The 22042-nt window shown below is 32.2% G+C and overlaps 3 protein-coding genes and 1 long non-coding RNA gene across 5 annotated transcripts; 1 reads left to right on the forward strand and 3 right to left on the reverse strand.

Annotated features, from left to right (window-relative positions):
* Window positions 1-5283: 5283 nt before the first annotated feature.
* On the reverse strand, window positions 5284-7758 carry LOC105114947 (GTP-binding protein SAR1A-like). The gene is made up of 3 exons (XM_011011687.1): window positions 7483-7758; window positions 7247-7378; window positions 5284-5803 (listed from the first exon to the last, which is right to left on the reverse strand). The coding sequence occupies exons 1-3, from the start codon at window positions 7609-7611 to the stop codon at window positions 5483-5485; spliced, it is 582 nt and encodes a 193-aa protein (XP_011009989.1). The 5' UTR covers window positions 7612-7758; the 3' UTR covers window positions 5284-5482.
* A 2404-nt stretch (window positions 7759-10162) lies between these two features.
* On the forward strand, window positions 10163-10869 carry LOC105114956 (60S ribosomal protein L29-1). 2 transcript variants are annotated; one of them, XM_011011705.1, is made up of 3 exons: window positions 10163-10286; window positions 10386-10495; window positions 10583-10860. In XM_011011705.1, exons 2-3 carry the CDS (start codon window positions 10394-10396, stop codon window positions 10664-10666), a joined length of 186 nt encoding a protein of 61 aa, XP_011010007.1. In that variant the 5' UTR covers window positions 10163-10286; window positions 10386-10393; the 3' UTR covers window positions 10667-10860. The 2 variants fall into 2 exon arrangements, with proteins under 2 accessions (XP_011010007.1, XP_011010000.1); XM_011011698.1 differs by having other exon boundaries at window positions 10168-10286; window positions 10392-10495; window positions 10583-10869.
* A 12-nt stretch (window positions 10870-10881) lies between these two features.
* Window positions 10882-12091, reverse strand: LOC105114970 (uncharacterized). The gene is made up of 2 exons (XR_840246.1): window positions 11882-12091; window positions 10882-11822 (listed from the first exon to the last, which is right to left on the reverse strand). It is a non-coding gene; the product is annotated as an uncharacterized LOC105114970 (long non-coding RNA).
* A 2826-nt stretch (window positions 12092-14917) lies between these two features.
* On the reverse strand, window positions 14918-21705 carry LOC105114975 (dihydrolipoyl dehydrogenase 2, chloroplastic). The gene is made up of 15 exons (XM_011011721.1): window positions 21185-21705; window positions 20549-20695; window positions 20300-20434; window positions 20031-20148; window positions 19606-19730; window positions 18757-18882; window positions 18568-18648; window positions 17974-18036; window positions 17802-17876; window positions 17633-17711; window positions 17443-17543; window positions 17131-17244; window positions 16041-16154; window positions 15745-15816; window positions 14918-15275 (listed from the first exon to the last, which is right to left on the reverse strand). The coding sequence occupies exons 1-15, from the start codon at window positions 21515-21517 to the stop codon at window positions 15228-15230; spliced, it is 1731 nt and encodes a 576-aa protein (XP_011010023.1). The 5' UTR covers window positions 21518-21705; the 3' UTR covers window positions 14918-15227.
* Window positions 21706-22042: the final 337 nt, after the last annotated feature.

A 22042-nucleotide genomic window follows, 5' to 3' on the forward strand; every position in this document is an offset into this window, starting at 1 on the left:
AACACACTCGGCGTGATAATCTCTGCGGGCAATTCGATAACCACCCGAGTCAAAAGCCTCAAACTTGATTTTTCCTAATATATAATTCCTCAGATGTTGGCCGATGCTGGCCAAATGTCTACAAACAAAACAATCATATAAAACATATAAATTTCATTTTTCTAGTTTTAATTTAACCATGAAAAAGAAAGTAAAGTTAATCGAACATGCGAAGTTATGTTATGTTCTTTCCCTGAGAATACTTCTTCTGCCACGGGCCAGTGTTGCTAAGACCCATCTGTTAGAAACATGTTTGGACGGATGAAAAAAATGAAGGGAAATAAATATAATAAATTTTGTTTTATAGCTTTATTTATGTATGTAGAGATTGTTTGGTATTATAGTAATGGTTTATTTTTAAAATGTTGTTTTAGAAATATATTAAAATAATATTTTTATTTTGTAAATTTTATTTTTAATATTATTACATAAAAATATCTAAAAATATTTTAAAATAAAAAATATATTTTTAAAACGCAAAAATAAACCACATTAGATAACTATTTGATATAACAGAAAGATAGTTGATTTTAAGTTATTAGACTTTATTTTTAACTTTTTTTTTTTGTAAATTATTGGATTTATTTTCTAACTCCTTTTAACCCAGCAGGTGGGGTGACTGATCAATTGGTTCAATGGAATGAGATGCAATAACTCCATCATTGTGAAGTGACAAGGAACTTTTATTTCTTAACTGACTTTACAGGGTCGTACTTGGCGGGTGAACTCATGGCTTGAGTTGTAAATAGAAAAAAAACATAGCGAATTCTCTCCCGTCATAAGTTTTAAAAAAAGTAAATGGATTGTTTTTACATTTTAAAAAAATTTATATTTTAAATTAATATTTTTTTATATTTTCAAATCAATATAAAAATGAATTTTAAAATTACGGTACAAAGTGCCAAATACGGTATCCCTCATTTTTGAGTTTGTGTGCTCCTGGTGAGTTGAGCTCTCCAATGATTCATAGTGCATTGAGTGAAGCACTAAGAAACTCGGCTAGGAAGGCTCTACATTGAAAGTACAATGTGTCGAAATGGGGACCAGAGTTTCTGCACAAAGCAATCCATGTTTTTACGAGAGAATGTGAGGGCATGAGGCACTAGATGGAACATGAAAAAACACCCCAAGACGGACAAAAGATTAGCCCAGACAGCAAATCCTGCGATGGACAATAGTAAGAAACTAGTTTTTTTTAGCATGCATTACGTCGTGGGTAATTTTGTTTTATCCTAAAAAAAATGTTAAGCCGTTAGAGAGTTAGAAATTCAATGCATAATAACTGATACACTTTTAAATTACTTGAATAATGATACATTGAAAGATTTTATTTATTTATTTTTTGAGATGGTAGTACATTCAATTGACTTGGATGAATTATAACTGATATATAAAACCCGTAATATAAAATATAATATCATGGTAAAATCATAGGATTCACATAGAAACAAGTTAAAAATACCAATAAAAAATGAATTAAATGTCGAAAGGTAGAAGCAGGATTAATATGGATTTATAAAAAGAAAAAAAAAATCACTTCAGTATATTGGTGGTTAGCACAACACTGAAAGCCACATCAAATTTTTTTCAAACAATAAAAGAAAAAAGTTAAGACTACACCAAGATTTTCAAAGAAGTGAAAAAAATTTCAGACTCGAGTCATTAATTCGATTGGGTTGAATAAATTTGGTTAATTTGACAACAAAAAAAGGTCACTCTAATTTAATAACATTAAAAACTAAGTAAACTCGGGCTAATCTTTTAAATCCGGGTTAATTTTTCAAAGTCATAACCTATGAAATCTTTAACTAAGTTTCAGTTAAAAAGCCCATTTTTTGACAGAAAAATAACCTAAAAACAATGACGTCAATTTTTGTTAACCTATTAAACTCGTTATTTGAGTCATTTGACCAAAATCACCAAATTTTAAAAACCTTAAAGCTCAATTTTTGAATATTCAAAAGAATGATGAGATTAAAAAAAAATCATAAAAAAGATCAAGCTTACCCTGATCAATCCACAAAATCTTGATTTTCTATAGATTAAATATTGAAGGACAAAAAAAAAATCAACTACATAATAGGATAAAAAAGAAAGTAATTAAAATAAAAATAAAAAAAGTGCAAGCCTATATAAATTAACTCGCCAAATCCACATGCCAAGTCCCAAAAATAGGATAACTTGTTACAATGAAAGCCAAGAAGTATATTTTGTTAAAAATCAATGTTGAGTAATGAGATCGGAAAAAAAAAATTAAAAAATAATTTTAGCACGTGATAGCTTATAAAACTCATGATATAAACTATTTAATCAGAAACATCAAATCTGGAAATAACACAAAGTCTACTTTTCAATAAATCAAATGTCATATAATGAAATTGAAAAGAACAAACTAGTTATGTAAAAGAATTTAAAAGCAATTAAAAAAACAGGGATCAAATTTAAGGCGAGAGAGAGAGAGAGAAGGGATGATTTTTTATTAAAATGCTAAATTGAAAAGAAAAATTAATTTAACAAAATAATTAAAAAAACCATCAAAATAAGATGAATAAATAAAAAATAACAATTTAATTTTTTTTATCAAATGATGAAATTGAATACAATTGAAAGTTTATAAAAGGGATAAGAAATAAAACGAATCTTCAATTTTTTTTAAAAAATAAAAAATAATAATAAATTCAGAATGAATGATGAAATTAAAAAAAAATTAAAACTTATAAAAAAATAAATGATAAAAATTACAAAACAAAAAAAATAAAAGCTAACATTCAAATATATGCAACTAAAAAAACTACCTCAAAATTTTAAATGATAATCGTGGGTTTAGAGGAAGGAAAAAAAAAAAAAGTTGTTGGTAACTCACTGCTAAGAAACAACAAACACGTGCCGCGTGAAGGAAGTTTTTTACAGCTGATGTTAGCCAAGCGTGTCAACAATTTTATTTATTTATTTAGAATTAATTTTTATTTATTTATTTATCTAGAACCAAATAATTACCCCAAAAAAATCCTTTAGAAAATTACACAAAAACCCCTTAAACCATGCCTAAGTGGATCATTAGACAATGCTTAAGAAAAGAAAGAAGCCAAAATATACCCTTGGACCGTAGAAAAGTGTGTTTTTTTGGGCTTGAAAAGGTGTATTCAAGCAACTGAAGCAAACACAGGAAAGTTTGAAAAGTGATTTCCCATAAATTGTTTTCCGGGAAACATACATGGCCTTAAATTACTTGAATAATGATACATCGAAAGATTTTTTTTATTTTTTGAGATGGTAGCACATTTAATTGACTTGGATGAATTATAACTAATATATGAAATCCGTAATATAAAATATAAGATCATGGTAAAATTATAGGATTCACATAAAAATAAGTTAAAAATACTAATAAAAAATGAATTAAATATTGAAGGGTAGAAGCGGGATTAATATGAAATTATAAAAAGAAAAAAAATCACTTCAGTATATTGGTGGTTAGTGCCACACTGAAGGCCACATCAATTTTTTTCAAAAACGAGAAGAGAAAAGTTAAGACTACACCAAGATTTTCAAAAAAGTAAAAAAATTTCAGATTCTAGTCATTAATTCGAATGGGTTGAATAAATTTGGTTAATTTGACAACAAAAAAAGATCACTCTAATTTAATAACATTAAAAACTAAGTAAACTCGGGATAATTTTTTAAATTCGGGTTAATTTTTTAAAGTCATAACGTGTGAAATCTTTAACTAAGTTTCAGTCAAGAAGCCTAATTTTTGACAAAAAAATAACCTAAAAACAATGACGTTAACCTTTGTTAACCTATTAAGCCTGTTATTTGAGTCATTTGACCAAAATCATCAAATTTTAAAAACCTTAAAGCTCAATTTTTGAATATTCAAAAGAATGATGAGATTAAAAAAAAATCATAAAAAAGATCAAGCTTACCCTGATCAATCCACAAAATCTTGATTTTCTATAGATTAAATATTGAAGGACAAAAAAAAAATCAACTACATAATAGGATAAAAAAGAAAGTAATTAAAATAAAAATAAAAAAAGTGCAAGCCTATATAAATTAACTCGCCAAATCCACATGCCAAGTCCCAAAAATAGGATAACTTGTTATGAAGAAAAACGATAAAAACCAAGAAGTATATTTTGTTAAAAATCAATATTGAGTAGTGAGATCGAAAAAAAAAAAGTTTTAAAAAAATAATGTTAGCATGTGATAGCTTATAAAACTCATGATATAAACTATTTAATCAGAAACATCGAATCTGGAAATAATGTGAAGCCTACTTTTCAATAAATCAAATGTCATATAATAAAATTGAAAAAAATAAACTAGTTATACAAAAGAATTTAAAAACAATTAAAAAAATAGGGATCAAATTTGAAGCGAGCGAGAGAGAGAAGGAATGATTTTTTATTAAAATGCTAAATTGAAAAGAAAAATTAATTTAACAAAATAATTAAAAAAACCATCAAAATAAGATGAATAAATAAAAAATAACAATTTAATTTTTTTTATCAAATGATAAAATTGAATACAATTGAAAGTTTATAAAAGGGATAAGAAATAAAATGAATCTTCAATATTTTTTTAAAAAATAAAAAAATAATAAATTTAGAATGAAATGGTGAAATTAAAAAAATTAAAACTTACAAAAAAAAATAAAAGATAAAAATTATAAAACAAAAAAAATAAAGACTAACACTTAAATAGATGCAACTAAAAAAACTACCTTAAAATTTTAAATGATAATCTTGAGATAGAAGAGAGGAAAAAAAAAAAAAAGTTGTTGGAAACTCCCTGCTAAGAAACAACAAACACGTGCCGCGTGGAATCTAATAATATAGTACAAAGAAGTTTTTTACAGCTGATGTTAGTCATGCATGTCAACAATTTTATTTATTTATTTATCTAGAACCAAATAATTACCCCAAAAATATCCTTTAGAAGATTACACAAAAACCCCTTATACCATGCCTAAGTGGATCATTACACAACGCTTAAGAAAAGAAAGAAGCCACAATATACTCTTGGACTAAAGAAAGTGTGTTTTTTTGGGCTTGGAAAGGTGTATTCAAGCAACTGAGGTGTGGAAAAACAAAGGAGAAAAAACCGAGCCGCCGTTAATAAATATGAAATGACAAATGAGCCCCAAATTTATCTCAAAAGTCGGACAAAACCATAATTTTATTGTTCTAATCCTAGGGTCCTCATTGATCCACAAAAAATGATAATCTGTCACAAAGACACTGCACACCCTGTAGTTCGATAAACTCCAATTTCACAAAGGCTGAGTTATCAATCATATGTTACTACAGTTGTTAATCCTTCGAAAATAAAATCATCAAAGACAAACAAAAATTCCATATTCAACGTAGCTGTAGTAAGACAGTGCAAAAAATGACGGAAAAACTCCAAAAGAGTACAAGGCCAGCTGTTCCTCCAGATTCTACTTGATATACTGAGACATCCACTTGAAGCCATCACCGTATCCCATCTTGCGGACAATACTACACATGAAAACCTCGAGAGGACGGACATTGGAGTCTACCAGATTCACCTTCCCCTTGCCAGTAGTGAAATTGTTGAGCCCAAGATGATAACGGAGCTCATCTTCTGAAGCAGCATAGGGAATGTCGATCTTGTTGCCTAGAATCAGAAATGGAACATTAGCCAAGGATTCATCTGATAGGAGGGCATCCAGTTCCTTCTTTGACTCGGCAAACCTCTCCTTGTCAAAGGCATCCACTAGGTAAACCACGGCGTCCACCTGTTCATTGAGAAAAAAACTGTTTGGTTTATACTCCTAGCAATTCCAAAATTAATCTGTGAAAGAAGAACAGATTCTTCACAAGAATTGAGGGAGTTTACAGAATATCTGCCTGTATTAGAAATCTAGCCACAGGGAAAAACAAGCCAGTCACACCAGATGAACAGGGAAGACCGCATAACAGCTGGATCGGTACCAGCCGGCACCTTACATGAGAGCTACAGAATCATTGGGTGCAGCAAACAATTAGAAATCTAGCCACAGGGAAAAACAAACCAGTCACACCAGATGAACAGTGAACACCGCATAACAGCTGGATCGGTACCAACCGGCACCTTACATGAGAACTACAGAATCATTTGGGGCAGCAAATATTTTGGGACTTGAATTCAATTGAAACATAGTTAATTCATACTACCTCCAACCAATGAACTCAGCACCATTTTCATTATTCAGTTTTAACTTCTAAGTGAAAGACTCCTAGGTCAATTCATAAAGCACTTGCATAAAGACCCAAGATGCGTTATTTGGAAAGCTACTATTGGAACACCTCTGAAAAACAAAAAGGTGCTATCAGCGAAACTTCCAATATTGATGTTGGCCTCCCATGAATCAGATAAAACAGGCAAAGTTTAGCTGGGATTATGAAGGCACGACGACATGAGTAGTGGAGAAGGAAATCAGGTTATCTTTTCACATAAAGAAGTCAACCAGCTGAAAACAAAGCTGCAATAAACAGTTCGCAAAGATAGAAAGATGGTTTTGATCTGTAATTCTGCAAGGCAAAGCGCGCACATGTGATCTCAGCAAGCAAGAAAATGAGGAGACATTTTAGCATTTCCAATGATTCAGCCATAACCAGATCTATAATACATCAGTGACGGGCAAGAAAGGAAAAGAAGGCAGCTACATAATACAATTGCCTTTGCTCCAAATCGAGATTCAATAGCATAACAACACACCGCATAATTAGAAGCAGCAAAAAAGCAACCCTAATCACACCATTCTGGACAATTGCCTTTGCTCCAAATCGAGATTCTAATAGCATAACACACGGCATAATTGGAAGCAGCAAAAAAGCAACTCTAATCACACCATTCTGGCAAGACTAATCGAGAAATTACAGTCAAAGAACCACAAATCACACCCTTTTAAAACCGAAGTCATTTTATCATGCCACGGTTACAAAGTCATCAATTAGCACGGAAAGGACAAAATAAGTTGCAAAGATAACATATCCAAAGTACCCTCCCATCAACAGGGACAGATTTTTTTTTCCCATCTATTTGACCAGCATAAAACTCATTATTACGTACTACAAATAAAAATTACGAAAACCAAAGCCCAAAAATTCGATTCAACAAGAGAGTTGAAGAAAACATACAATCACAAAGAAATCAAGACAAAAACAATCGCATCGAATTAAGAGAAACAAAAAGCAACCTTAGCATAGTAATCTTTCCAAACACGACGAGCGATCTGGTGGCCGCCCAAATCAAAAGCCTTGAACTTGATTTTTCCAATGCTCAATTCCTCTGATGTTGGATGCTGGGTTGGCTGATGTTGTACTAATCTCTACAGAACAACAGATCCCAGATTCAACAAACCAAAACAAACATTTAATAATTAATAAAGACGCGACCTTTATATCAAGAATGAGGAAAGAAAGAAACCAAGACCTCGTCTTTCAACATGTGAAGAAGGGTTGTCTTGCCAGCATTATCAAGACCCAAGAAAAGACTCTTGGCTTCTTTTTGCCATAAACCAAGAGATGCAAGAACCCCATAGAACCAATCTAAAAGAAACATGTTTCTTTCTCGTTTGTTGATTCTTGATGGGTTCTTTAGTTTGAGAACCAAAGAGAGTAATAATAATAAAATCAAGTGTTGGGGAGAGAGATCAAAGCTAATAATACTAGCAATAAAAAAAGGGGCTGGCTATGTATGGCTAGGGACCAGAAAGAATGGGGGTTGAAAAATTAATAACAGGGCGGAGCAGCAATGACAAGGACAATGAAAAGTTTGTGTGATTAGCACAGAAAAAAATAAAATAAAATGCAATAACATAGGATTTTTTTTCATGAAATAACACAGTTTAATCATTGATGATACCGTGATTCATAAATATTATATTTTAATAATATTGTGCTTTAAAATCATAATATTTGCTTAAATATAGCTGTTATGAACTGTAAAATTAATTATAATTTTATGTTTTTCAATCTAAATTTAAATTTTATTTGATGTTACGTATATGAAATACAATATTTTAAATTATTATGATTCACTTAAATATTATACTTCCAAAATATAAAAATATATTATTTCACTAAAGAAAAATTAAACAGTGCTGTTCGGTCAAAATTTTATATTTATCATGTTAATTTTTTTTTAAAAAAACCAAAGTTAAATATGCATTCAACAACCTGTCTCCTCTATATTTTATTGCTGTCAATTTCTTTTTCTTCCTTTGGCGTTCTCTATTAGCTTGCTCACTCAGTGTAACAACTCACCGTGGCTGGTTTCCACTGGCTTGGCTCAAGCCAGGGGTTAGGTGAGGTCAACACATGATGAGTTTTGACCGTGTCGGTCTGTATTTATTCGCATTCATACGTTGGAAAATATGGACCCTTCGGTAATCGTTAATTAAAAAAAAATATCACTGTTCCTTTTCTTTTTTTCATTTCCCTGAACAATTTTGTTCCTCTCAGCTATCAAGGTTAACGAGTGTATTTGAAAATGTTATTGTAATTTTTAAAAAATATTTTTTAAATTATATTGATAGTATTTTATTATTTTTAAAATCAGTATATTAAAATAATTTAAAAATATATTAATTTAAAATAAAAAAAATTAAAACGTACTGCCAAGCGCGAGTCTAGTCCCATACTCGTTTGATAATTTTGTCCCTATGCTAACAAGGCAGGGGTGGGAAAAGGACAAGACAAGAACAAAACATGGCTCCGGTGATAATATTTTTAGTCCTGTAAAAGCATTGGTGAGATAAATCATGGATATTTTAAGCCCAACCTCATCCCAACTCACCTACTCGGCACAACTTTATATATTTTTTTCAGTCTACGGGATTTGCGCATATAAACTTTCCATGAATTTTTATGCAAAAATATTTTCTTTTAATTATAATCAGGTAAGTTCATGGATTAGATGTATAAAAATCTAAGTTGTGGACTCCATACACATTCCATGCGACAAGAACATTCTCATGTATGATATTCTCTTTCTTGCATTGTGTACTCCATACACATTCCAGGCGACAAGAACACTACAAAATATTTTAAAAAATCACTATAATTATACTCTTAAATACGCTAGAACAATAATATCTTTATTATCTAAATATAATAAATAAATTAAAATAAATTATATGATAAAACATTAGGGATTAAAAAATAATATTACACCGGTTTTATAAATACATGGACTAACATAAGATGACAAACTACTTTTCAGTTTTATTACAATATACTTGATTTGAATAAAAAAATTGTTGTGAAGTTGAGTATAAGTTTTATTTTTGTTGACAATTAAAATTTTTAATTTTTAAATCTTAGATTATAACTTGTTTTACCCTCTTTCCTTGCTATGTTTATTTCAATTTGTTTTTTACCAGTCATGTTTTTCATGTATAAATTATTCTATTTATGAAAAATAAATTTAAATCATAACCTGATGTCAAATATTAATTTTTTTTGTAATTCATGTCGAAGTGTATTTTTAATATAATTATAGATAAAAAAACAACATAAATTAATAAATTTGTAAAAGTTGCAAGGAAGGACATTGATAACAGTAAGGAAGAATACCACCATCAAACATAAAACGAGACGTTACCTTTGGATATTATCTTCTTCTTCTTTTTTTCTTTTTTTTTTTGAATTGATACTTTTTTTTACCTTTTAATTTTATTTTTTATTTATTTCACCATCAAATTATTTTAATATCTAGCAAGTTACATTTAAATCGATTAAATTTATTAGATCATATCAACATAATTCTTACATAATTTAATTTTAAACATAGAATAAATAATAAATCAAGTCAAGATATATTTTTTTATCAAGTTTATATTTTTTACTAACTTGTCTGATTATCCTTAAAACATTTAATTCATTAATTTTAATTTTAAATTAAATAAAAAATAGAACTATAAATATTTTTTAACAACAGTGTTTGTTAAATAATTCCTATTTTGTTTTAAAAAAAAAGTTTTGGAATTTTTTAGAGCGAGCTGATGAACTATTTTACATGGAAGAGAGAAAGAAGCTGCATGGGCCAAATGTTCAAAGCCCACCAAAGAAGCCCTGTATTTAGAAGTTTCTCAACCGCAAAGGCGTACAAGCAGGGCCGTCTCAGGACAATTTATTTTTAGTGACACTCTAATTTCTATAAAGGCAGCAGCGAATTAGGGTTTGGCCTGTTCGCCTCTCTTCGTGCCCCAGAGCCGCATCAATTCTTCGTCTCAGGTCTGCACATCCATTTCACCATCAACACCCCCTTTTTTTCTTACATAAACAGATCATGCTGTCTTTGTGAGACTGATTATCAACTGTTTCTTTTTTGAGTTGCAGAGATGGCCAAGTCAAAGAATCACACAGCACACAACCAGTCACACAAAGCTCACAAAAATGGCATCAAGAAACCCAAGAGGCATCGCCACACCTCCACCAAAGGGGTACTTCACCTTTCTTTCTTGTGAATCTGCTACGTTTTTTTTTTTTGCTCCGCAGTACTGTTTTGCTAATGGGTCTTTTTTGTGTAGATGGACCCCAAGTTTTTGAGGAACCAGAGGTACGCAAGGAAGCATAACAAGAAGTGTGGTGAGACCGCCACCGACGAAGAGTAGAATCCTTGCCTTATAAACGAGCACTATTTTGCCATTATAGTGTAGTGTCTCAATGTTACTTATTTTGGATCTTGTTTTCCGGTAGTTGGCTGTACTGTCAAACTAGAAATTTCGATTTTGGATTATTGCTACTGATGTTTGTTTAAGATTTTTAAAGCTTTGGATCATTATAATTATTCCATGACTGTGTTCTTGTCTCTGTATCTTATTTCTAATTCTTACTGCTTATTTGTAGTATAATCCTAGGATTTCCAAAGTTTATTGAAGTTTAGGTGGTAAATCAGTAGTTTCGCATTGCTATTCGAGTTGTGTTAAATTTACTTCTGTTATAATTGTCGTAGAACAGTCCCTATTGATATCAGCCGGTGCTGGTAGATTGGTTTTCCCATTTGGTAGTCAATGCGTTTTCCTATTTAGTGGCAATGCAGTTCTGGTTTTAGAAGTCAGCTTATTTAGCTTGGAAATTCCTTTTGAGTTCAGGATTGTTCCTTATTTATATAACAAGCTATAAAAAGTTTAATGGTGCGTTTAGTGTGATCGTAGCTTTTGAATGTGGTGTCATAGTGATCTTCAATGTCTTTTAGCTCCAACTTAGGCGGTGCTGGTGTGTGTCATGACGGTGGCCAATTAGCCAATCACATATTAGCCCTGTGGCTGTTTTTTATGTGAATGGTCAGTAAGCTCACCGAAAGTAGCTCTGTTGGTGGCATTTGATAGTGAACTGGATTTGTGGTTTCACTTTAATGTCAGTGACTACATACCATTAACGATATGATGTTACTTAAGTTTTGTCCTTAATTGTGTAATTTTGAGAGAAACTACGTTTTTTCCATGGTGTGTTCAGCAGTAGACATTTATTTTTCTGTGTTTCCAAGCTTGTTCGAGATTGTTGTTCAGAATTCCAGTTCTTTCATTCTTTTCTTATAAATGATGAGATGTATTTTCATCTTTTCGTTTGTCGCTTGTTGAAGAGACAGATGGAAAGGAGTTGTGAATTGAGTTTTGTTCGGATTTTCTGTTTGTAGGTACTTGGTTATAATGCTGAAGATTATTAGATGAATATAAACTTGAAAACAAGCAACATTGGGCTTAGTTTCTGATGCTTTTTTGTAATTTTATCCTGCCATGTTCACCGAAGTACTTGTGAATCGATTGCCTTCAGCTTGCAACCCTGATGATTTTGTACTTGTGAATCGATTGCCTTCAGCTTGTTGCCTTCAGCTTGCAACCCTGATGATTTCTTGAATGATCAATTTAAAATTGCAGCTGTCTTGTGGGGTTCAGCCAATGCATAGACTCGGATTTATGTAGAAGAATTGTGTTTATACCAGCTCAGATCATCAACACCCACCAGATTATATTATATACATTCATTAATGAAGATAAATGCTTTTGATTTTTAACCCAGAAAAAAAAAATCATCCTCGGTATATGGTGCTTATTTGGAAGTTTAGTGCTGACGTGGAAGTGGGAATTTGCTTTTAAAGGAATTTGTTATATTGAAATGAATTAAAATGATTTTTTTTATTTTTTAAGATAATCATATTAAAATGATTTAAAATATATAAAAAGATTAGTGTTTTACAAAAAAAAAATTAAATTTTTTGTGAACTCATCACATTTTCAAACATATTTTAAAGGTCATAGAAATATCAGCTTCTTCATTCTTTTGGTTTGTTTGTAGGGAGGGAAGTTAGAGATGCGAATGAAAATTGATAAACTAAAATGGATAAACTGGTTAAACTAAGAAAACAAAAGGGAATTAACTAAAAAAATCAAACAAATAATTTGATTAGAATATTTAAAAAAAAATCAGTTTGATTTGGATCTGATTTTATAAGACAGAAACTAGTTAATCTAAATCAAATTAAACCAGTTAAAAAAAGATATTATAAATAGAAAAAAATAATTTACCCCCTGGTAACCTTAGTTACCAGCAGCCCTTTCTTGCCTCTCCCTCTCTCTTTTCCTATATTAGAAACACAGAAATCTAGAACAACTAGCCAATCACATATATATCTTCAATCTTGTCAACATTCTCTTAAATGTAGAGAAAATAAGATGTTCAACTTATCTTGTTAACATTCTTTTTTGATATTTTTTATATAATAAAAACATGGTTTTTGTTTTTCAGCTTTGGGTATTCTTTTAAATACAGAGAAGATAAGATTTATTTGTATAAAAAATTTTGAGGTTTGGGTTTTAAAAAATCAGATTTGGATTTTTGGTATTTGGGTATTTGAAAAATATAGAAAAAACCATGTTTATTTTGCAAGAAATTTATGGTTTTAATTTATAGTATAATTTTGGATTTGAGATATTAGTTTTATTTTTATTTTTTAATTGAAAACAATGGTGTTGATTTTTAACTTTTGGTTGTTTATACAATGTATGGAAAACAATATTTGTGAAAAGATATTTTACTTGAGTTCGAGAAGAAATGTGAGCGTATAGGTTTTATTAGTCTTTTAAAATTAAAAATCTAATTGAACCAATTAAAAATCTAATTAAACCAGATTAAAACTGATTGGTTTTACTCCGTTTTAGTTTTTTTTTTAAAATCCAGTTTGTTTGTTTTTTAAATATAAAAATCAAAACAAAAATAATTACTTTTAGTATTCTCGATGTTGGATTTATTATGGATCTGTTTGTATAGAAAATATTTTTCTATTCTCGATGTTGGATTTATTATGGATCTATTTGTTTGTATAGAAAATATTTTTTATATTGAAATGATATTTTTTTATTTTTTAAATTTTTTTTGAGATTAATATATTAAAATGATTTAAAATATAAAAAATTAATATTTTTTAAAAAAATTTAGTAACAGCGTTTGTTCTTCGTGAATAAAAATAATCAGCTGAATCTCGCATCAAATCAAGGAGGAATTGGTGGGCAAGTGCAATCAGGGTCGTGCTCTCCTCTCACTTCAGGATGGGTTCATGGATAATTTTAATAGGTTAATGCTTTCTTACGGTTTTTTATTTTATTTTTTTTGTTTTGTTTAAGAGATTTTTCTATCATCTTTGTATATTATGTTTTTGTTATTATCACTTCTTTTAATATACATTTTGGTCTTTAAATTATTTTAAAAAGTTAGCATTAGTCCCTATATTTTTTACAAAAAACTGTGTTTGAAAGTTTTTTGTTCAAGGTATCTTACATTAAATATCATAGTTAAACGAATTTAAGTAGGTATATTCATGTTAAAAAAATAAAACTTCCATTCATTTTTTATTATGCGAATTTTCTTTCTTTTTATTTATATTTTCCTCCAATTTTAACCTAAAAAGTCTAGTCAAAATTAAATAAAAATAACAAAAATCATAATAGAGTTATGGTATTATAAGAACGAATTCTCTTTTAATTCAATAACCTAGCCCATGAATTTCTTTACAATTGTTGTTTAACACGTACTTTTAACAAGAAAACAAAAGCTATAATATTATATTTATAAAAATACTTAATAAATTTGTTCAAATATAAATTTAAATTGTAATTCTAAAAAAAATAGAATTAAATGAATTATTTTCTATTAATTAAATATTATATTTATTAATCAAATATTTGATAAATATTAAAGATAAATAATTTTTATTAAAATTAAACATATTTACATGAATAAAAATCACATAACATAAACACTAATATATATATATTTCAGGAGAGGATTTGTTTTATCAAAAGAAGGACTTCTGTAAACAAAATAGGTTATACATGGGCAAATTATAGAACATGTAACGGGCAATCCAGCAGCTTTGGAAAAGAAAACGGTGCCTTACTAAGGCGTCCCCATCAGCCCAGGGAGCGAATTGAGATTTTTATCACATAGACCCTGTTTCGAAAGGCACAAGTTTTGAAGGAGGTGGGAAGTGCGAGCAGCGCTGCAGCAACCACACAGACCTAGCGCCGATAGTGAACGAGGCCAAGTCATTGAGAAACAGGCGCGTTTAGATGGGTTTGCTGGAGGAGAATCAAGCACCGCCATCTAAATCTTTTTAATTGTTATAATTTCAGTAATAGTTCAGTCATCATAAGAGAAACCTGTGGTAACAGGCACAAAGGAGTGCGAAAGGTCCTACTCATGATGGAATGTATCTTGTGGGTCTGACGGTCTGTCATCTTAATACCTGATAACAAGCATCAACAACCACAGGAGGATCTTTGTGAGATATTTTAATCTGGCTACCATGAGCAAGTAAAAAAAAAAGATACCACAGGGACGCTCGCAAGCACACAAGAGTTTTAAAATGGTGATAGCTAAGAACTCTGGCATTTTTTAATGGAGTAGATTATTAACTGTCCAATATATCATAATCAAAACAAGTTTCAAAATGGAAGTAATATATGAACTTGAGTATCTTTCCAAGGCAATGGTGGATACAATAAAACAACAGAGCAACTTATAAATGATTTCAGGCTGCAACAGTCCATCTCCTGATGACGTTTCTTCTGGCAGTGTAATAAATTCATGGATTTTTCTCTAGCATGTGCCCTCCTTTATAGTTCCTAATACAAGCAAATTTCTTCAAAATTTTGTCTACCTCCACAGTTGAGATGCTTAGACAGCAACTGGTTCACTTACTGGGCCTGAAGCATGAGCTTTAACCTGCCCCATGAAATAAGAACTGTCAATAGGTTGAACTTCGAAGACGCTCTCTTCGGCTTGATAAATACATGCAACCACCAATTGTGGGTGAACATGTATCAGGATGGGGTTATTAGACAGCAGTTTGCTGAAAAAAGTTGATATACTACAGCAAGCAGTTTATTGCAAAAAAATTGTGGAAACTATTCCTCAAGGGAGGTTTATCCATCACCTTTTTGTGTCAGTACACACACGTCTTCAATACATTTTAAGTTCAAAGATAAGCTTATATGAAATATGAGCATAAACCCAGGAATTATCTCAACTTTGAAATCATGAAGGTGCATGTGATTTGTTCTTCTAAATTCATGGAAACTCAAACAAATGGGATGATCATGGCCATGCTCAGTGTACGCATGCATGGAGGTGTGTGCCATTTCTTTGATGGAGTGATAAGATGATACAAGTATGTGTTCATCCAGAAGCTCACCTTTGCTGATTTGAAAAGTTCGTCAATAACTTCTGATAGTGTTGGGTGTGCATGAACTGCAAATTTTATGTCCTGCATTGTGCCAAATATAATTAGTAAAGAAGGGGGGTTAGAATCGATGCATGTACATAAATGAGCTCTGAAGAAGCATTTTCAAGACAGAAAGTTGATGGACAAAATAGAGTTGCGAGTTTATTAAGGAATAGAAGTTGCACCCTGATAATAATCATCCAACTTAATGAATAAGTTCATTCTAAAGGGCATTGTACACCATAAATAGAGATGCACAAGCATACCTGAATACGAGTGCCCAAAGCTATAGCATTGGATGCTTCATGGATGAGATCTGCAGCATGCAACCCAAAAATATGCACGCCAAGTATCTCTCCATTGTCAGGTCTGTATATCAACTGCAAGAAAGTAAAAGAGTACCCAATCATGGAAGTTAGTGAGAATAGATTGATCAACAGGGTCATATAAACACTGAAAGACCTCACATGTCAGCATATGAAAATATAGCAATAACATTTCAATACAAATTTATTGGATTCAGAAAAGCAGTTGCAGGCTCCGAACCCATGTTATAGCATCCAATCCAGAAATTAAGCTGTTGGTGGGGCAGCCGACACAATAATTGAGTACTCATGAAAATTCATAATCCTGAGTGTGATCTATATCAGTTACTCAATAGGGGCCTACTAGAAACATATGTTTGTGCTCCAACTGATCGCAAACATCATATTGCCAAGTAGATGCAACCACAAAACAACCAAAAAGATTCTTGAGCAGTTCCTAAAATAAATTTTTCTTCATGGTGATACATAATAACAGCTAGAGAAGAAGAAGATCAAGCAACCGATTAAGGAAATAAATAACTAAGGTCCACAGAAATTGCAGTTGTTAGTGAGTTGTATTATTTAATGTTGCCGCATTACAATGAGACACTACTGATGATCTCAACTATTTTGAACATTTGATAATAGATCTATGATTAATTAATCTCGGCCTGGCCAAATTTTATTGCAAAATCTGCATTTTGTCTCCATCCACATGGAGAAACTCTTGTTTAAGACCACTATTGATAAGTGTGAATTTAGCAGTCCTTAAACAACAAACAAATATGTTAACAGCAGCGAAGAATTACTACAACTACTGTTCCAGCAACAGCTAAGAAACTTCATGATGCTCATAACCTATGGAAGAGATCATATTAGATCTAACATGCAAAACAAACTAGTCAATAGTTCAGGTATCATAAGAGTAGTTTTGGAACGAATCCATAGCTATCCAATGAGACAAGATAACATCAGGTAGTGAATCTTTTTTATCATTCAAATTATGTTTGCAAAGGAAAATTGAGGAGGAGGAAGAGTTAGGGAATCTAACCTTAGCTAGCCCCTCTCCTTCATTTTCTGCCAAGGCCTTTGTGTTGGCCTTGAAACTTGTCTTGGCAACACTTACTTCAAAACCCTCCTGTTCAGCTTTCTCCCTTGCTTGAGGCTGTGAATTTAAGTATTCAGTCAAAACCTCATGTGTAAAGCAAAATAAGAATCTTGTTTGAGAGTCAGAAAGGATGTAAAGAATGCAAACTGTTCGTATAGAAGTTGTTTTCAGCTAACTTGATCATAAATCCTGGAGTAAATAAAGGACGTTATACATTCATAGAACTGAATGCAATTGCAAGATTTTAGCATTTACCTCTGTCAATCCAACCATACTGATTTCAGGGTGAGTGAAACAAGCTGCCGGAATGCTCAAATGATTTAGCACGTGATCCCTTCCAGTGATTTGTTCAATCACTGTGTCAAGAATTAATGCAAAAGATGAAACAACTGTAGAAGCAAGCATTGGATTTGAGGTCACAAAAAATGATCCACTTGCAACTAACCTGAAATTCCTTGTGCACTGGCTGCATGAGCAAGCATCATTTTACCATTAGCATCACCAATGCAATACAAGTGAGGAACCTAAGCATTGATATTATCAAATCAGATATTAATAATGATTTGCAACAGCCATATATTAAAATGTGTTCATTAGCAAATAATTGAACAAACCGGATCCCCCTTAAAATCAAGGACACGCATTCGCTCATCAACAGGAACAAAACTGCGTTTCCTTTCTACATGGACCTGTGGGGGGGGGGGAGAGAGAGAATTAAAACCAATTCCTTCTTCCTGGAGACAAATCTATTTTATTAAAGCAGCACTATCATCAAAGGATACATACACTGTCCAAGCCAAGACCATCTGTGAAAGGAGCCCTTCCAGTTGCAATTAATGCTGCATCTACCTATAGCAAAAGCAAATTCAGAGTTACCATGGATGCCATGAGATGAGATTTAGATCATAAGACAAACAAAGACATCCTTTGAAAACTGGAAATTTGCATGCAGTGAAATGATACTGAATACTAATGTTTAAATTAGGTGAGTGTATGCAAATGACCATGCCTGAACTGCAGGAGGTGTCTGGAAGTAAATGGCACTAATTCCAAATTTTAGAAGCTGTAACCGTACAGGCTTAAACATAACAGAGGTCCATCTGTAAATTAGCGACGTTATGTTCTGTGAATGGGACAGGGATGCTCGTTGACTGTATCTCATTCAATAAGTTCATGATTTAGTTGGTTGTTTTGTGGAGGTACATGACTGGAGATTAAAAAAAAAATGCTCAAAAATTTTTACAGGCAGGCGTTTTCTCCTTGAAAAACATATAGAAATGAAGTCTTTTAGCAATCTACTTTGCTCTGCAAGGCACTAATAGTGATGGATACAGCATCCAACATCCAGACTTAATTTAAATGAAACCATTCACAACATACCTCTAGAGTATCTTTGGGTTCCTTGGTCTTGGCGTCAATGAGCTCAATGGTAACTGGTTTCCCATTCTTAGCTGGAGTGATCTGTGAATAACAAAAATTAAGATGATGTTTATGGAACGAAAGACAAAAGGAAGTGGAGATCATCACTAAAAGGACCAAAAAGCTGCATGAATATGAAATTCTGATTACCTTGGTTGCAAATACTCCAGTATGGTAGTCAATTTTGCGTGGATTAATTAGGACCCTTTGAGCCAACTTTCCTATCTCAGGATCAAATCCAGGCATGAGCTGATCAAGGGCTTCAATAAAGGTGACCTGCAAATGAACCCAATCAATGACATCAATTATCTGCAAAGAGAAGTTCAGAACATCTAAATTTCTCTGACAAATAATCTTAGCAATGATGATGCCAAATGAAAAAAATTGATCAATAAATACAAGCTACTACCTGGCACTGCTCACTTCTTTTAAAAAAAAAAGAAGGAAAAAAAGAAGGAAAAGAATCAAGGTAGAGCCTTAATGGATATTCATGTCTTAATGAAAAAGGGAATTCCTGAATTCAAGGTCCATGCACTGAAGTGTTAGCATGGGACTGATGCATCCAGCTACTGAACCTCATATATATATCGTTTAACAAAATTTAAATGTGAGAATATAAACTGCAAACTAATAATATGCCAGGATTCTGCGATGGTGGAAACTGAGATAGCTTGTCACCTAGAAATATATACAATTAATTACATTGGAAAGCTCATATCATGTTGAGCTTTTTAGATAGATGCACATAAGCACTGCAAAAAGTTGGGAAGGATCTTCCCATGCAAAGCTGGGTTCCAATGGGTAGCAAAGTCATGTATAAAAAAACTTGAAGTGAGAAAAGGGAAGAGGTAAGGAGGAATCATTAAACAGCATGAAAGGGAGAAAAAAGGAATTGTTAGCTTATCAAGCTGTGCTTTCCCAGCAGAATGCTCGGCAACAGTATTTTCTAAATGGACCTTAGGGAAAAAAACATAAACGTAGAAGAAAAAAAGGCAATACCTCACTTCCAAGGGCAGTATACACATCACTGAATTCTAGACCAATATAACCACTTCCCACAATTGCTATCCAATCGGGAACAGACTCCAGTTTGAGTGCATGGTCACTTGTGATTACAGTCTTCCCTGCAGTTCGTTACACAGAAATTAGAAGATTCCATATCATAGTATTGCCACAAAAGGCATGCTACGCTCCTGTAATGCTGAGGAGGATGAGGCTGTAATGCTGAGGAGGATGAAGCTGCAAACATGCTTTCCACAAGTTGCAACATTGATGTGAATAAAAAAAAAAAAGGGATTGAACAGGAGGAGAAGCATCCATCTTTCAAAAGGGTGTTGCATCTTATTATGTGAACTGCTTTGGATCAAACTTTTAATGAAAATGGTTGATCATTGTGTAATAATGAAAAAAGACAGAATATTTACCATCAACTTCGATGCCCTTGGGTACAAAAGGGACAGAACCAGTAGCAATGATTATATCTTTAGCAGTCACAATGTTGCCTGGAGAATCAAGTTTCCCATATCGCACCTTGTGTGGGCCCTGGATGAATAAAAAATAAAAGGCATTGGGACGCATCAAAATCCAAATCACAGCACCATAGTACATCTCTAAAAAAAATCTTTTTTGTAGACCAAGTAAGAGAATTTTGTTTATGGTTCTGGCGCTACCGAGTGACAGAATGTTAACTCACCATAATTGAGCCAACACCAGTCAATATATCCACGCCCAAGGCCTTCATCGAGTTCGTTAAATTATTACGAATTTTTGTAGCAAGATTATTGGCATGATCTGCCACTCCTTGTCTATCATATCCAGCAGCTGCAACCTATTCACAAATTCCAAGAACGAAATAAAATAACATTATTTGCCCGCATTGAACCAAATAGGAAAAAAAACGGAACAAGAAAAACAAAACAGAACAATGAAAATCCTCTATTACCTGCAAACCCAAAGCTTTCATGTGATGCTCGTTCTGTAGTTCACGCATCCGGCCACTTACAGCTAAAAGCGCCTTTGAAGGAACACAACCTCTGTTCACACATGTCCCCCCTATCACATCTCCTTCAATAATAGCAGTTTTCAAACCCTGTAATTATAGATTTGTCAAGATTCACACCTATTCTACTCAGTTCAAATAGCAAATAATAGCATATAAGCAACACTAAAGCTCGGCTATAAAGAATAAATAAAATTAAAAGAAAAACAATTATGTTATTGTATAAAGCACAGTTAATCTAAGCTTGTACAGTTATCGTAGGCACAATTAATCTAAGATTGTAAAATTAATCAACAAAAATTAAAGCTCAAAATCACTATGACTCAAATAAAAAGGTGAGGATCACAAACATTCAAACAAAATAAGTATAAAAAAAAAAGTCACACTAAAGCACAGATGGTCTGAGCTTCACTACATAACGAGAGAGCAAAAATAAATCAACAGATGAAGATCAATGTGATTTAAATAATAATAAATAAATAAAAAAAGTTCAAACGTAGAAATCAATTAAATACTTAATCTAAGCTTCTAATATTAACAATTAAAAAGCGAGAAGAAAACAGTTAAGAAGGTAACTACCTTCTCAACAGCGTGAAGAGCGGCACCATGGCCGCCAACACCAGCACCGATAATGACCAAATCATAATCAAATGACTTTGGCGCGCTTCCATTATCAGATAAAGAAGCTGAGATTGCACTGTTAATTTTATTAGAATGGATTTTACTTTGGGGGGATTGAGAGCGAGAGAGAGAAGAGAAGCCTGAAAATGCTTCTCTTCTAAGACCGCAGAAACGGAGATTTATGGGCTTAGAGGGGGAGAAAGGGAGGGAGTGATTAACCGAGTAGTTTGATTTGGGAATGGTTGAGGCTGCTGTTGGCTGAGAGAGCGAGAGAGTTACCGAGGATTGCATATTGCAAGAAAGAAGAAGAGCAAATGCTAGAGAGTTGTGGAAGAGGGAGATTATATAAATGGAAGGTCTTTTAAAAAAATTTATGAGGTTTTCAGAGAGGGAGAGGGCTTTGAGAAGTCCGTTGAAAGGGGCGGAGATATCAAAGTGCGGCTGTTGAGCTACTTTTGCTACCTTCCTTTATTTTTTCTTATTTGTTGCTGTACTCATGTCGCATGGCGCGTACCGTTTTGCTTGTTGAAAAACGATTCCCCTCCCCCCTTTTTCACAAATTACAGATAGGTCCTTGATCTATGTTTTTATTTAGATCCTTATTCTTTTGATTTTCAGAGAGCTTTACATTTTCTCGGTGATAAAAGAAAAGAGGGACACATACAAATTGCCTAATAATATTCATTACAATTCCACTTCCAGCATCAGAGATTATAGATGAGGGTTTTTCTTCTTCCAAGCTCTAAGATTGAAATATAGACTAAGGTATAGTAAAAACACGCCACAGACCAGATTCCCAGATATTAGAATCATGCC

This window comes from Populus euphratica, unplaced genomic scaffold (assembly GCF_000495115.2).
Source record: "Populus euphratica unplaced genomic scaffold, PopEup_1.0 scaffold5.1, whole genome shotgun sequence".
Lineage (NCBI taxonomy): Eukaryota > Viridiplantae > Streptophyta > Magnoliopsida > Malpighiales > Salicaceae > Populus > Populus euphratica.